Source organism: Nicotiana tomentosiformis, chromosome 1 (genome assembly GCF_000390325.3).
Source record: "Nicotiana tomentosiformis chromosome 1, ASM39032v3, whole genome shotgun sequence".
Taxonomy (NCBI): Eukaryota; Viridiplantae; Streptophyta; class Magnoliopsida; order Solanales; family Solanaceae; genus Nicotiana; species Nicotiana tomentosiformis.
Genome location: NC_090812.1, coordinates 147,097,164 through 147,114,141, shown reverse-complemented (window position 1 = coordinate 147,114,141; position 16,978 = coordinate 147,097,164). Strand labels below are relative to the sequence as shown.

The following is a 16,978-nucleotide window of genomic DNA, read 5'->3' as shown; positions in this document are numbered from 1 at the left end:
ATGTGTGCCTAACTCACGCTGCACTGCTCTCTAAAAATGGGATATAAACTGATTTTCTCAATCCAAAATGATAGGCATAGGCACACCATGCAGGAGGACAATCTCTCTAAGATATATCCGAGCCAAATGCTCAAAGGTGTAGAAAGTCATAACCGAAATAAAATGTGCAGACTTGGCTAGTCCATCCACAATGACCCATACAACATCAAATCTCCTCTAGGTCCATGGCAACCCAACCAAATAATTCATAGTGATATACTCCCACTTTCACTCCAGTATATCTAACCTCTAAAGCAAACAACCTGGTCTCTAATGCTCATACTTGACGACCTGCTGACAGTTCAAACACCGTGTAACATGCTCAATGATGTCCTTCTTCATCATTCTCCACTAATAATACTGCTTCAAATCACGATATATCTTCGTAGCAGCTAAGTGAATAGAATACCGCGAATTGTGAGCCTCCTCAAGAATCAACTCCCTCAAGCCATCCACATTATGAACACAGATCCGACCCTGAAGCCTCAACATCCCATCATCACCAATAGTCACCTTCTTGTCACCACCTCGTTGCACTGTGTCACTAAGGACAAGCAAGTAGGGATCATCATACTGGCGTGCCTTAATGCGCTTAAACAAAGACGATTGCAACACAACACCAGCAAGTACCCTGCTGAGCTCCAAGATATCCAACCTCACGAACCTGTTGGCCAAAGCCTTAACATCCATAGCTAACGGTCTCTCAACAACCAAATAAATACCAAACTCTCCATGCTCTCCGCCTTTCTACTCAAGGCGTCAACTACTACATTGACCTTCCCCGGATGATAAAGAATGGTGATATCATAGTTCTTCAGCAGCTCCAACCATCACCGCTGCCTTAAATTCAAATCTTTCTATATAAATAGATGTTGGAGACTCCGGTGATCTGTATATACCTCATAAGATATGCCATATAAATAATGCCATAAGATTTGCTGTAATTATAAGAATAATAGGCTTTCTGATGGTCACATTGGTATAGAGTGTAACTTAGTAGGAAAAGCTATTCAACCAAAGATCAGGGAAATTCTTGTCCTGTTATGGAAGTCAAAGAAGCCGTGGCGGAGGTATTGTGTTGATATGTTCAGTATTGTCTCATATACTTTGGAGGATTTGGTCGATTGCATGGCTGATCGTCTTGCTCCTGATCTACTTGAGAAAATGAAGTCTCTTTCTTTCAAGCTAACATTCGAGAGAAGGTTCCGTTGGTCCATTGGAGATGGGTTTGCTAAGCGCGAAAACTACATAGATATCTGGCAGCAGTTTACCAGTGACATATCTTATTCAGTGGCATGCCTGAATTGTTTGTATTGGCTTGATGACATCCCCCAAGAAATTGCCCAGGGATTTGAGCAACATCTTTCTTCATCGATTAGAAGGTGTGAGGATGCAATCCAGATTGATGCCAGAGAGGTTCTTATCCGTCTGCATAAAGCTTCAGAGCTGTTGTTGACTTTTGATACTTCAATAAACGATCTTCCATTATATTTTGTGGACTTTGTCCTAGATAGTGTGGTTGAGTTACGCAATTCTAAGGAAAATTTAAAGTTTCCAATCAAGGGTCTGTCTGAAACTCTGCATTATCTGGGGACTTCAATAGCTGATCGGTTAACACAGAGCACTGAGAATCTTAAATTGAAAGGACAAGAAGCAATAAGAAGGATAGATTTTTTACGAGCTGAAGTTATGGAAAAGGAAGTAGGGGCATCCAATCACTCTTATGCTATCAATCCAAAGGTATTTTATGGATTTCTTACTATTTGCCATGATTTTCTTTTGGGTAATAAATGTGAAATGTTACCATATCAATGGCCAAATTGATTCACCTAAAGAGCTCCTAGAACTTTAACCCCCCCTCTAGAAATGTTGTTAATAGTCAGCTAGGCCTCAAAGAAAGAACAGTTAATTACATAATATGTGGAATAACACTTGATATCTACTAGCTCTTTTTGTACCCTGTAACATCTCTAATCTACACTCAATCTCCTGCTGAATTTGTTCTACGACAAAATTGCTATTTACAGTTATATTCCGTAGCTGCTTCCAATTCCTTGCTATTTGCCATAATTTTTTGCTTTCACTTTTTTATTTATTTATGCGCATTGGACCTAAGGTGAAAGTTTTTGATGCATTGATATCTTAAATGTCATATTGTCTAGGTGTTAGCAAGATCAATGAAATTCAAGCTGATTAGTATTCAGTGAATATAGTGGATTAAAGGACCTTTTTCTTCATATCTTTCCTATTTGTCGTGAATTACGTTATCTTAATAGTTCTTCCAACATTCCTACTTCTAGGTAAATTTAGAGAAACAAGACTTTTAAAACAGTTCTTAATTAGTAAATTTATTATTTAGGAATTTTAAGGTCACAATTACCTGAAGGACTGTAAAGAAGGTCCTACTTCATTTAAGCTTATACACTAATTCAAACATTAAAATATGTTGGAGGAATTCAAATTAGCTAGACTAAACCAAGATAAGAATCAAAGATGCTCCTAGGATGACCCTTCGCCCCTTGATAACATATATATACGATTGAATTCAATAAAGTAACCAATCTTGTGAACACAAAGTCACTGATAATTAAAACATCATGCTTATACAATGCTAGCAAAGAATCCAAAAAAAGTGTAAAGTTGCAAAGCAATAGCCAAACATAAACCTTGGAGTTCATCTTGAAAACAGAAGGTTTATGCTTACATATTGCTAGATTGGGTGTGTATATATAATTGATTAAGTAAGAGAGATATCATTGAAAGGCATCAAGTAGATGCAGAATAATTACAAAAGTAAAAGTAGTGTTAGCTCCAGTACAATGGTTGCTAAGCTAAGTTTAAGGAACTAACAAAATCAAAAAAATTAATTGGGCAATTTACGGGGGTAAGAGACTAAGGCCTCATTTGTTTGCACTTAATGGAGGTTTGAATCTTAATCATTCAGATCTCAAACATTAAGTGCGTTTGTTTTTAAAAGCTGAATCTTAATCATTCAGATCTTAATCATTAAGTGTGTTTGTTTTTTTACTTCACAACCACTTAATGGATCTGAATAGGTGAATAAGTCTGTATGATTAAGATCTATAACAAATACTTAATTTCATTAATATGTTATCATCCACATTCATTACTAACTATCGCCACCGCCACATTCATTATCAACTACTACCACCACCATCCTCAACCATAGTTGCCGCCACTACCACCATCCACCATCCCCACCACCATCATCCTCAACCATAACTACACATTCACCCACCTCAACTACCACCATCAACAACTCCATCACTATCAATAACGATAGCCGACACCGTCCACCATTATAAACTACCACCACCCACCATCACCTTCCTCAATTACAACCACAACCACCACCACCATCCACCATTATTAACTATCACCACCACCATCCTCAACCATAATCGCTATCACTACCAATAATCACTAGCAACTACCCAGAACCATCACCATCAATCATCGCCTCTAGTTGGCACTCACAAGCACCTTCGTTAGCCATCACCAACACCAACTATCATATATATATATATATATATATATATATATTTTTTTTTTTTGATGACCGAGAAATCCGTCTGGGGCCGATCCTTTGGACCAACCGCAGCCTTCGAAACTCGTGGATAATGGACCACCAACTATCATATATATATATATATATATATATATATATATATATATATATATAATAATAAAATATTAGATAAATTAGTATTTTATTTGAATTTATATTTATTAATTTTTAAATAAAGATAAATTCTGTATATTCAGATGTTTAAAAAATAAACAGTCTTAATCATTTAGTATTCAGATCTTAAAATATATCTTAATTTCAGAAGTGTATTCAGATTCAGATGTCTTAATCGTAATACACATCTTGATATTCAGATATGTATTCAGATTTAGACGTCTTAATCTTAAAACAACAAATGAGGCCTATGAGTATACTAGTTGTATAGGTTGGTTAAACAGATAGCCTTCAAAGTGTGTGTTGGAGTTGAGATTCCATCAAAACATCTGTGGTTCCTTTCATTCCATAAACACCAAAAGATAGTAGCTGGGATCATCCTCCAGTCTTTTTTGATGGTTTTATCAACTCCGCAAAAACTGCAGTATTCATAAGCGTCTTTTATTGACTGAGGTTGCACCCAACTCAGTCCAAAAACAGAGAGGAAGAAGTTCCAAAGTTCTGCTGCAACTGGGCAGTGAAGTAGAAGATGGCTGATGGACTCTAAGTTCCTATGGCACATGTAGCATCTGTTAACCAATGGAATGCTCTTTCTGGTGAGGTTATCCTGGGTCAGACAGGCACCATTTAGAGCTGTCCAGGAAAAGCAAATCACTTTGATGGGAAGTCTAGTCCTCCAAATAAGTTTCCAACACCAGTTTTCAATCATTCCATTTTGAGAACTCACATGATTATAGCCAGCATTTACTGTATATATGCCTTTGCTAGTGCCTTCCCATGAGATTCTGTCTCGATGTGAATCTATTATACTATGGCCTTCAATCAGAGCTAATAGGTTCAAAAAATCTTGAAGGTTCCTTCTGAAAGTGACATTCCATGTGCTCCCCTCTCTATTATCAGCAATAGTGGAGTCAGGATTGCATGCAATTGAGGCAAGTGCTAGGTATGATTCTTTAAGTACAATGTTCCCCAACCATTTATCTTTCCAGAACTTCACATGTACTCCATTCCCAACCTTGTATGATATGTTTTCGAAGAACTCATCCCTGTACCTAGAGATGTGCTTCCAAACACCAGTGCCATGTGTTGATGTTGATGTAGCTCTTTTTGTGAACCAGTTGTTCTGAGCATCATACTTAGCTGAGATTACCTTTTTCCAGCAACCAGAATCCCCTTGCCCATACCTCTAGAGCCATTTGAGAAGCATGCTTTTGTTGTGTAGCTTAAGATCTCTTATACCCAGGCCCCCCATTGCCGTAGGCTGAGTGCACCTGCTCCACTTTTCCAAGTGGAATTTGTGCTCCTGGCTGTTACCTTCCCATAGGAATGAGTTTCTCAATCTTTCGAGCTTCTTAATTACTGAACTTGGCGTAGGGAAGAGAGTCATGTAGTACGTAGGAATACTGTCAAGCACACTGTTAATAAGTATCAGCCTACCCCTATGGGTAAGTATTGCATTTTCCAAGTGGAAAGTCTCTTCTCAAATTTCTTAATTATGCCATTCCAGATCCCTGTTGACTTGAATTTCGCTCCTAGAGGTAAACCTAGGTAAGTGGTAGGAAATGTACCAGTGCCGCAACTGAGAATCCCAACAAGTTCTTCTAGATTTGCTACCTCATTGACCGGGTATATAACACTTTTCAATATATTGATGTGTAATCCAGATAAAGCTTCAAAAATAAGGAGTGTTAGATTGAGATTCTGAACTTGTGGTTTGTCAGCTTCACAGAAAATCACGGTGTCATCTGCATAGAGAAGGTGGGAGATGTTAATAGTATTCAAAGGATCTCTACCCAGTTAGAACCCCTGTATTCACTGCAATTGCTTTGTCTTGTCTAGCATTTTTGTTAAACCTTCCGTAGCTAGAATGAAAAGGAATGGGGAGAGAGGATCTCTTTGCCTTAAACCCTTCTGTGGAGAAAAGAAGCCAACTGGTCCCCTGTTCACTAGCACCGAGTAATTCACAGTCTTTATGCAAAATTCAATCCACCTTATCCATTTAAAACCAAACCCCATCTTCTTTAGCATGTTTGTGAGATAAGACCAGTTCAATTGATCAAAAGCCTTTTCAATGTCCAATTTACAGAGAATCCCAGGCATGCCACTTTTGGTCCTCCAGTCCAGTACTTCATTTGCTATAAGAGATGCATCAGAGATCTGTCTGCCCTTTATGAATGCATTTTGCTCCCCTGAGACCAGCTTCCCCGCCACCTTCTTTAACCTTTCGGCCAAAACTTTAGCCACCAGCTTGTAGACACCACCAATTAAACTAATTGGTCTATAATCCTTCGGTTCCACTGAACCTCTTTTCTTGGGAACCAATGCTATGAAAGAGGCATTACTGGATCTAACCATGTGACCTGTTTGATGGAAATAATTCATTGCATTCATAATGTCACATTTAAGGAATTCCCAAGCTTTTTGAAAGAAAGCCATGGTGTAACCATCTGGGCCAGGTCTGGTGCACAGGATCTTAGAATTGCCAACACCTCTTGCTATTCAAAGGGAATTTCAAGTGTGTGTATATAACTTAAACTTCACTTTATTTTCTCAGTTTCCAAGTTATCAAAGTCTTGGATTAAGTAAATTAAAACCATGGTTGCCATTACTTTTATTCTTAAAAATAATGAATAGAAAAAGAATTAACTACAGTGACATAATAAGTTAGGGGCTATCCTTTTGTGAGTTTAATCAATTAATAGAAGTTCATTCCTTTTTATGGAGTTATAGAAGGCGAAAAGCTCTAAACAAAGTAACAAATTCATTTGTAATGTTTTCCTTTACAACTAATACATTTATTTTCTGATTATATTATATTTGTTGTTTAGTGCCACTTGATTCCCAATAAAACTCATGGACAATGAGGTGCATGTCTAAGTGCCTTGCCTTTCACTGAAATGCAGCTTAAGTGAGGCGAAGCGCCTTCCCTGAACTTTTCTGAGTTTCAGGACTTAAGCGCGCCTTTAATGAGCCCTTGACAACTAGCTTTTGAGCTAAGCGAACAATCAGGAACGGCTACTGAAGAACAACGTAGCGTGATAATCCACCACCTTATCTGTCTCAGCCTTCAGCTCCTATTATTCTACCTCATCCTAATGTAACAATTCCTTAAATACTCTCTTTTCTTATCTTATAAGGGAAAAGTGAAAACTAAATATGTTTTAGCTGGATTCTATCATTGAATTTCTGGGTGTATTCTTGTACACATGATAACCGAGTTGTATTTTTGGTGTAACAGAGAGTTTAGTAATTTTTTGCCCCCAAAAAAAAAAGTAACTGTAATTTTCTGATGATAATGGGGTAGGATCTCTTTTGGTAGAAGAACAATTCGTGCGAATATTAAGCTGGAATTACGATGATAATGGATTCTTATTTTCTGTTTCAATTCCTTTTTAGGGGAGAAGAAATAATTTATAAGTTTCTGCTTAATTCTTATAATGAATTGTTGGGGTTTTTCTTATGTACATGATAATTGGGATTGTATTTCGGAGAAGCATTGAGTGTCATCAGAAAAATTAGTTATTTAGTGTGGGCTCACTCTTATATGACATGGAAAATAAAGGAATTTCTATAATTATATTAAATGCAATGCCACGTCACATATTCGGCAGCTTCTCCGAATGCTTTTATTTTTAAAGAGATTGATGCTAATTTGAGTTGTCTCAAAATAAGGACAAGTGATTTTACTACACAATCTCACTAACTAACTTGAATGACCATTTAAGAAATTGACTTCTTTTTATGAGATGCTTAAAGTGGAAGGCCTAATTTAGAATTTAAGAACTTACGGCTAAAGTGCTAAACTAATTTCATAGTTTTGCACATAGGATTATGAATACTGAATAGATATAGTAATAAAATGAGTGCCAGCTGCCATCATTAGAAAATATGAGGAAAATAGAAGGCGAAAATTAGAGTATGTGCATGAATATTACAACTTGATTCAATAATTTGAGCAGACTCTAGCAAACTGGAAAAGTTGGGCTACCAACTTTCATAGCTGATGTGGTTTGCAGAAGTACCTTCTTAATGAAAGCAGCAACAACAACAACTACAACCCAGTATAATCTCATTAGTGGGGCCTAGGGAGGGTAGTATGTACGCAGACCTTACCCCTACCCTGGGGTAGAGAGGCTGTTTCTGATATACCCTCGGTTCCCTCCCTCCAAGAATTCCCCACCTTGCTCTTGGGGTGACTCGAACTCATAACCTCTTGGTTGAAAGTGGAGGGTGCTCACCACTAGAGGAACCCACTCTTAATGAAAGCAACACATGCAATTGCTTTAGCAAATAGCAAATACATTGAAGTATTAATTTAACTTTCCTTTGGTTTCTGGCAGAGCATCCAAGACTTATGCACTCATTACTCTAGGAGAGAGCAAAAGTTGATGACAGACCCCTTCACGTGTATGAAGTGGTTGGAGAAGCATGGAGAGATAAAAATCAGACGTGTGGCCTTGGAGCTCAATATAAGACTTCATTATCTACAATTCATTCTGAAGAGACGGCCAAGTGGGCAGGAGGAGTTCAATCTTGTCTACCAAACCATGAAAACCATAGGAACCAACATTCATGAGGCATGTATTAATGCAAAATATGGAAGAGTAGACTCTGCTCTGTCGATCTTGGAATCACAACTGGCTTCTATGCTCAAAGATTTTGATCTTCGACAAGAAGTAGAACATGCTCATTCCCTCCTTAGTTCTTCCGCGAATGACTCTGATCTTCAGGGTGCACCCATGCCTACTCAACTTGCAATAGAATTTATCAGCACTCTTCTTCTGAATCTGAAGTATTTAGTGAGCTATAGATTCAAACCTAGGGCTACTGTGAAAAGAGAAATGGAAATATTTGAAGTAAAGCTGAGCTTTCTCAGGGGATTCCTCAAGTTGACGTCCATATTTTTCATCAAATCCGAGAGACTGGAAAATCTTGTGGCTCGTATTATAGCTCTAGTTGGTGAAGCAGCATGCATTTCTTATTGGTGTTATCCTGAAAAGTTAACTAGAAAGATGGAACATGAAATGAGTCACAGAATTTCGGATCTTTTGAGAAGGATGAAATCTTTTGAGGCAGAGATGAGAGACAACTATCTCATAGCCCTAGAGGCTTCACATTCTTCACAATCAGAATATCGTACTCCCTACAGCAGTGAGCTTGTTGTGGCCGTTGTTGATTCTCTTATTGACAATTTCATGGAGCTTGCTGATAAAGGGAGTACGTCCTTGATATTTAAAGCTCTCCGAATTGAAACCATCCATCAAGACCAGAGTTTCTTGATAACTTTGTTGAAGGATTTGCGGAGACAGTGTAGTGAGAATATAAAGTTTGATGATCTCTTGACATATGTCAAGGCTCAATCTGACAAGATGAATCAAGCAGCTCCTTCAGTTCCTCTTGAAGAGGTGTCAACGCAAGTAACTTCTTCACTTCTTCAACTGACAGTAATCATCAAACTCATCAAGGCAGAATTCTTTCTGATGGATCTCCAGCAATCCATTCCCAACTCAACAGTGTCTTGGAAAGGTGAAATCCCAATCCTTTCTGAGGAGCTGAAAGCCTTGACAACAATTGCAATAGATGTTCTTTGGCAATGCGATTGTCACTCAAGAAACGTTGAAGCTCTATCCGACATTTTTGAACATGTCATCAACATCCGTGACATAACAAATGCGACTGAACACATGGATGAAATGTTGTTTCATGGCCCATTTGAATTATCAGTGAAGGTAAAGCTCATCAAGTCAGAGATCAGTTTAAGGAAACTCTTGAAAAATCAGATCAGTATAGTAGATCCTGTGAAGGATAATTTTGATAACCTTCTGATGGATCTTGAATTTCTGGGAATGCTTCTCTTGGATCTGCCAGAGCAATATGCAAAGCAAGAAAGAAGAAATCATCTCTTAAGTTGTGTTGATGTGGTGGCTGCCGAAATAGATACCATCATTGAGTCTCATTGCTCAAAAAAAGATGTTGAAGGGATGGCAGGAAGAATGGACCTTCAACTCTCTGATGTGCTACAGAAAATAAAGTTGATCAAGGCAGAGGACAGAGAAATTTGTCCTAAAATTCCAAAACTGTCAAGAACTAATTTCCCCATGACTGATGGACTAGGTTTTCTTGATTTACTCGTTGAAAATCTAGCAGAGATCTTAAACTTTAAGGGTGACCGAATTGTTCTCTTAAAGCGTCAAATCGAGACGATTCAAAGGGAGCTCAAATTTCTAAGAGAATTTCTTGAGAAAATTGCCCAGCAGCGTAATGAGCATGTTGAGTTGAGAAGTGTATGGGAAAAAGTGGTAGGTGTAGCGTATGAAGTGGAATATATCATTGACTCATATGTTGCTAATGGAGGTGGCACGATTTGGCACCATACATTTTCTGATATCGTAGAACATATAAAGCTTATCAAAGGAAGAGTCATAAAGATCTCAACCAGTGACTTGTATGATTCCAGAACACATTCTCTTGGCGAGATTTCCCGTATCTCCACTCATATTGAGAAGCCAACTATAAATGAAGCAGTAGTGGGCTTTGAAGATGTCTTGGCAACATTAAAGCAGAGAGTAATTGGAGGATCCCCTGACTTAGATGTTATAACCATTTTTGGAATGCCTGGACTTGGAAAGACCACTTTGGCCAAGAAACTCTATGATGATTGCAAAGCTGTCAATCGCTTTGATGTTTGTGTGTGGTGCTGCATTTCTGAAAGATATGAAAAGAAATTATTGTTGATTGACATTTTACAACAAATTAATATTGGACTTCCAGAAAATGTTGAAGAAAAGAGTGAGGGAGATTTGGCTGACCTGTTGCGGAGAAGTATCACGGGAAGGAGGTACCTCATTTTCATGGATGATATTTGGACCATTGAAGCATGGGATGATGTCAAGACTACTTTTAGAGATGATAAGCAAGGAAGTAGAATTATTTTAACGACTCGTCATGCTGAAGTAGCTTCATATGCCAAGTGTATCACAGATCCTTTGCGCCTCCGTTATTTTCATAATGAAGAAAGTTGGATGTTGTTAGTACAGAAGCTATTTCAAGACCAACAATGTCCTCCAGAACTTGTGGATGTTGGTAAAAGAATTGCAGAGAAGTGTCAAGGATTACCTCTTTCAGTTGTTTTGGTGGCTGGCCTTCTTGGAAAGATGGAGACTAAAGAAGATGGATGGCTACAAGTTGCAGAAAGTCTAAGCACTACTACAGTTGGTGACTCGAGCAGTAGAGGCATAATAGAGTTAAGTTACAAGCATTTACCTGAATATCTTAAACCTTGTTTTCTTTACTTTGGAGGATTCATGGAAGATGAAGAAATTCCAGTCTCAAAGTTAACATGGAAGTGGATTGCCGAGGGCTTGGTTAGAAAGCATAAGCCAAAGAGCTTAGAAGATATGGCAGAAGAATACTTGGTCGATCTTATTAGCAGAAGCCTAGTAATGGATGCAAAAATGAGATATAATGGCAGGGTTAAATCGTGCCGAATTCATGATCTCTTGCATGAATTTTGTCAGAATAAAGCAAAAGAAGAAAAGTTTTGGCAATATGCATACAGGTACTAGTCATAACTAATGGAAAACTTGGAAACACTTCATTAAAGGATTGAGAGGGGAAGTAGCATTACCAGACAGCCTTTGGGATATGGCAGGGTTGAGACATGTGCACATAAATGATCGTGCTGCTTTTGGTTTCAGAAAGGAGGTCATTGAGAATTCTTCCAAATTAGATGGTTTGGAAACATTTTCGACCCCATCTCTTGCTTATGGAGATGACATGGAAAAAATGATGAGGAAGTTCTCCAATCTCAAAAAGTTGAAGTGTAGATTTTTGGAATCTGTCTATTATTCGATGAAGTTGAGAAAGAATTGCATTCGTTTCCCCATATTGGACTTTCTAGTTCATCTGGAATCCCTGAAGGTGTTTTCTAATGGCAAAAAACTGTCACAACCCTGTGAATTTAAGCTCCCAGAGAACCTCAAGAAGTTGACACTTTCAAATTTTCGCTTACCCGGGAAAGAAATATCAATAATTGCAATGCTTCCTAACCTTGAGGTACTCAAGTTGCTACTTAAAGCCTTTGAGGGAGAAAAATGGGAAGTCAAAGTGTTGAAACTGGACGATGTAGTTATCTCTCAATGGGATGTCTCTGATGATGCGTTTCCTAGTCTCGAGAAACTGGTTTTGCAAAGATGTAAGAAGCTTAAGGAGATCCCTTCTTGTTTCGGTTACAACTGTTCGATACAAAGCATTGAAGTTAGTTGGTGCAGCCTTTCCGTCACTGAATCGGCCAAGCAAATTCAGGATACACAAGTTGACATGGGAAATGGTGGATTCAAAATCTTTATTTAGCAAATTCAGCAGTCCCTTGGCCAAGATTCTGCACTAGTAAGTTTATTACATAAATTGTGTGGTCAAACTTTAACTGGTTAAACTAATTTGATTTATGTCCTGCAGTTTGAGCCAAAGAAGTATTGTAAATTTTACCTATTGTATGGTAGTTTTCTAATAATTGATTTTGGAGGTGAGGGCACGATGCTGTGATTAAGAGGGAAATTCGTGGAAGTTCACACTGCTAGTTATTGTGGACATTATCATACAAACTTGAATTATTTGCTGTGTTTGCTTGTGTAATATGTTTCAAACCTAACAATAAATCTTGATTCTTGTGTGACCTTTGAATTTGTTTGTTGCTGCAATAATGTTTCAAACTTAACACTAAATCATATGAGACCTTTGTATATGCTTGTGTAATACTATTGAATATTGATTAATTTCCTCTTCGTAATATGAATGTCTTGGAGGCATTTCCTCTTTGTAAAGCAGAGATAATTGCAATCATTTTGTCTCTTTCAAGATTCCCTCCAGTCTAGATATGTTCTAAGAAATTATAGATGCTTTGAACTTACCAAATAAGACTTCTTTTGGAATAGTAGAACTTTGAAATGAATTTTTTCTAATAAAAAAATAGAGAAGATCTTAAACATGTTATTGTCGATACTTGTTCCAAGGATAGAATACTAAGTGGAGAGATTTGCTATATTTTAAGCATGCAAGTTTTCTAAGAGTGTGTTTCCTCAATGGTTTTGAATTACCTTTAGGAAAGTGAATATTCCACGTTTCTCAGTTCAAACTCACTGCTACAAAAAAAAAATAGTAGTAATATCTGTACCGCATAAACATGTATGTTTCCTTACATATGGCTCAGGATTTGTTGCTAGCTAGTTTGGCATGGAGTACAACTCTTCTAGATGTAAAGGGTTGGAAGTTGGTAGTTGAGGGTGTGTTTAGTGGTTAATGAAGTTGGTGCAAGTATTGATCAGGATTCAAATTCTAGCAAAAACAAAAAATAAGCCTCGATTAGCAGAGTTATCTGGTGGCTCTGTACTAAAGAATGTTTACTTGATTTCGAGCTTTCATTGATTCATTGTTAAGCAAATTATTTGATATGATAATTCTTAGGAGTATCCACTTTGTCATTGAAAAGTCAAGGTTAGTATTATTCCTGTCCTCTTGTAAATTAAACTTTGTCGGACTCTATCATCACATAGTCGTCCTTATAATTTTAAATGCCTATTTTTTGCATCTTTGAATTACAAAAGACCAAATATATTTTATTTATGTCCACGGTACATTAATTGGTTAAGAGTTTAAAGATTTTGACCACTTTCCCTTTTAATTTGGTAGAACTGGGGCAAATTTGGAAGAGAAAGTGGCCAAAAGTACAATATCAGGGCCAACTGCGAAGAAAGGGGTTTGAAACGTCACAGTTTTTGGCTTGAAACTACATTGCTTTATTAAGTAAATCAAGATCAAACTTCATTCATTCATTCCCCCTGATCCAATAGTCTAAATCTCTCCCTTTCCCCCGTACAAAAAGGCCAAAAATTAGACTTTTGGCCATTTATTCCAAACCCTAAAGCCTCCCCCCTCTTACCCTTTCTCTGCTCCGCTGCCGCGGCCTCCACCGTACGCCGCCGTTGGTGGTGCTCCAAACACCAAAATTTTACACAATTTATCTCCTCTCTTCTCCCCCTACTTGTATCCAAACCCCTCAAATCCCCAAAATTCTCTCCATTCTCCCTTAATTTAGCTTTGACTGAAACCCTAGCTGCCACCCCTTTTCAAAATCGTCAAGTTCCAGGCCTTTACATACATATGTGTGTAGATATCAAAGAGATCTACATTTTCCCTCTAATTTTACCCCTAAATCCTGACCTCTGCCACGACTACTAGCTACTACCACCACGGCCTAACCGCCACTGCCACAACCAGAACAGTTTCCCCTCCATGGCTTATGATCGACTCCAGACATGCTTTCTTGTTGGTAATGAAAATCGTAGCCAAAATTCCGGTTCGCCGACATTTGAAGCTACGATTTCCATCATTAAGAAAGGTGTGTTTGATAGTCGGACTTGTTGTCGTGATTGTTCCATCGCGCTATGATGACTTGAGTGGATTTTTGAATTTTGGTAAAACACTATTCTCTCTGTCTCAAATTATTTCTCTTTTACACCTCCTTAAGAAAATATTAAATAGGAAAAGTTTTTGACTATTTTACCCTTATTTATATTTTAAGATATAATCTCTTTTCATTTAACAGTTACTCATAATTAAGGTATTTGTAGTCTTCAAGAACAATTAATATTAAGGATAAAATAGAAAAAAAAATGACTTTACTCTTGAACTTCTAAAATGACAAATAATTTGAGACAACTATATTTAAAAATCATGACGAATAATTTGAGACGGAGGGAGTCTCTCTCTCAATTCTATTCTAGTAGTAGAATATGTGTTCCATTATCTTTGTTCGATTCTTTTTGTTTAGTTTGCTTTGCCTAGTTAATTAGTTGTTTGATCATTAGTTTTTATCTTCCTCGAAAAAATTCTTTTTCATGGGCATCTTTTTTGTCCTAATTTTCTTATCATATTTGGGTTTTCTATCGTTTGAAGGAAAGAACACCATATTTACCATAATTGAGTGTTTAATGTAATGAAAAATTGATAGAAAATGAATTAGAGTTGCTTATCAATGAATTTGGGAAGAAAAAGTTCTTCAAAAATCGCCTCAAGAGTGTGTGGTTGAGAAATGGTGTAAAATGAGTTAAGTCCCGTTTTCTCCTCTTTTACCTAGTTGCAAGTATTGCATTTGCGAACACTTGTTTGCAAATGCGATAAATTTTCGCAAATGCGATACAACCCTTAACCGCAAATGCGAGCTAAGCTTCACATTTGCGAAGCTGCCAGCTACTAGCTCCAAGTCGCAAAAGTGACTGAAAGGTCGCAAATGTGAACTCCCAGAGGCCGCAAATGCGATCAAATATTTGCAAAGCGAAGTACCAACCCACCAGCCCCTTATCGTAAATGTCATCATTGGACCGCAAATGCGAGCCAGATCTCGCATTTTGCAGATTGACACCAGAACCAACATTGCACGAGCAATTCTAAAACCAACCAAACTAATGCGATACACACCCGAAACTCACCCGAGCCCCTCAGGCTCCAAACCGAACATATATACAAGTGTAATAACATTATACAAACTTGTTCGCTACCTCAAATCATCAAAATAATATCAAATAACAAGAATCGATCCTCAAAACTCAAGAATTTTCAACTTAAACTCAATTTTCACAATTTCACACATAATACACTGAAACGCGTTCGGGTCACCCTGGACCCCAACTAAACATGCGTACAAGTCCAAAAATATCATATGAACCTGGCGGAATCGTCAAAATATCGATCCGGGACCCAAAATATTGACCGTGGTCAACTCTAGCATCATTTTTAGTCAAAATTTTATCTTCTTCAAAATTTCACATAAAAGTTTTTCGAAAAGCTACACGGACCACGTACGCAAATCAAGAAACATCAAATGAATCTATGGGAGGTCTCAGAACACGAAAATTAAGGCTAGTACTCAAAACGACCTATCGGATCATCACAATTTAGTACCAGAAAATGAAAAGTTACTGGAAAATGGGGGTTTTAGAAACTGAAACTGAATCATTTCATTACTCATTTTTCATTTTTCTAAATATCTTAAAGGATTATGGACATTTATTGATAGTAATAAAGATTGAAGAAATAACGGTTGTCTATTTATTCCATTTTCGTGTGAACGGTGTGATTCTTCTTGACCTCACTATTACAACTCTTCAATGCAGTCGCAAATCTTCATAGTCTTTCTTATTAAAAATAATGAATAAGCAATTAATAAAAGTGGAAAAGAAGCAAAGAATGAGCAAAAAATTTAAAAAGATAAATTAAAGAAGGGCAAAAAAGATAAATAGATTTTTTTGGCCAAAAAGAGGTGCCAAAGTCATCTAGGCTATGCCCTCCTTTATATTAATATATAGATAGATATTTATCTAATGCTAGAACAGTAGAATTATAATCATTTATAATGGTCAATGTGTACTAATTTAACCATTCGTAAGCTTTAGTAGTCCTACACAACTATGCTTCAGTTATTCGTGGAGAAACAAATCAAGCATTTTGTGTTGGAAAAGTCGACATTAATAACAATATTTATTTATGAATATACACGTAGAGCTTGAGTCATGCTAGGTATTATTCTGGAAAACTATTTAAATAGGGCAAAACAGATCCTGACTACATAAACTTGCACCCGATTGTCAACCCGATAAATAAATTTATAATTTTCTATTTGAACACCTCAACTCATACACAATTGTGAATTAATAAACCCTTCTGATCGTTAACCCTGCTTATGTGGCAGTGGCACAGGTGATGTGGATAAAATGTGTGCAAGTCACCTAATTAACATGCATGAATACAATAATTTGATTTAAAAAAATTTAAAATCGAGAAAAAATAAATATTTTTCGGCTATTATTTTGAAAGTGGCTATACAGTGTCATTTTCTCTAAAAAAAAATTTAATTTTGAAATTTCAGGATCATGGTTTCAAAGTGGTGGAGCGTTCTAGTGTAGTTTTATGGTGGTCTATAGGTGGAAAAGAGTGGTGAGTTTGTGGTTTTAGAGACAGAACAATTAATGGAGTTGTCTGTGTTGCTTCTTTTCCCCCCCTTTTTTTTTGTCTCTGGTGGAAATAATTTCTACTGACTTCGACTTATTCGTGATGGTACGATGGTGCTAGTGGCAGAGGTGTGAGGAGTTGATGTAGTGTGTGTGATGGCATTGAAAAGAAAAAGAAATCGATAGATGGAGTTGGCCTATCTGTAGTGGACGATGAAGAAGAAAAGGAAAG

General features: G+C 37.2%; 3 protein-coding genes across 3 annotated transcripts; 2 read left to right on the top strand and 1 right to left on the bottom strand.

The window, feature by feature from the left end:
* Positions 1-390: 390 nt before the first annotated feature.
* LOC138891491 (uncharacterized) lies at positions 391-729 on the bottom strand. The gene has a single exon (XM_070174819.1). It carries the CDS (start codon positions 727-729, stop codon positions 391-393), a length of 339 nt encoding a protein of 112 aa, XP_070030920.1.
* A 245-nt stretch (positions 730-974) lies between these two features.
* LOC104088086 (uncharacterized) lies at positions 975-12,532 on the top strand. Its single transcript, XM_070192190.1, has 2 exons — positions 975-1,779; positions 8,083-12,532. The coding sequence occupies exons 1-2, from the start codon at positions 1,123-1,125 to the stop codon at positions 11,305-11,307; spliced, it is 3,882 nt and encodes a 1,293-aa protein (XP_070048291.1). The 5' UTR covers positions 975-1,122; the 3' UTR covers positions 11,308-12,532.
* Positions 11,387-12,094, top strand: LOC138891489 (putative late blight resistance protein homolog R1A-10). The gene has a single exon (XM_070174816.1). It carries the CDS (start codon positions 11,387-11,389, stop codon positions 12,092-12,094), a length of 708 nt encoding a protein of 235 aa, XP_070030917.1.
* Positions 12,533-16,978: the final 4,446 nt, after the last annotated feature.

What these genes read in the sequence shown, in the direction of transcription:
- LOC138891491 (XM_070174819.1), bottom strand. Translation starts at nt 729, where the DNA reads ATGGATGTTAAGGCTTTGGCCAACAGGTTCGTGAGGTTGGATATCTTG.
- LOC104088086 (XM_070192190.1), top strand. Translation starts at nt 1,123, where the DNA reads ATGTTCAGTATTGTCTCATATACTTTGGAGGATTTGGTCGATTGCATG. An exon ending in CTTATGCTATCAATCCAAAG is followed by an intron (nt 1,780 to 8,082) that starts GTATTTTATGGA and finishes GGTTTCTGGCAG; the next exon opens with AGCATCCAAGACTTATGCAC.
- LOC138891489 (XM_070174816.1), top strand. Translation starts at nt 11,387, where the DNA reads ATGGCAGGGTTGAGACATGTGCACATAAATGATCGTGCTGCTTTTGGT.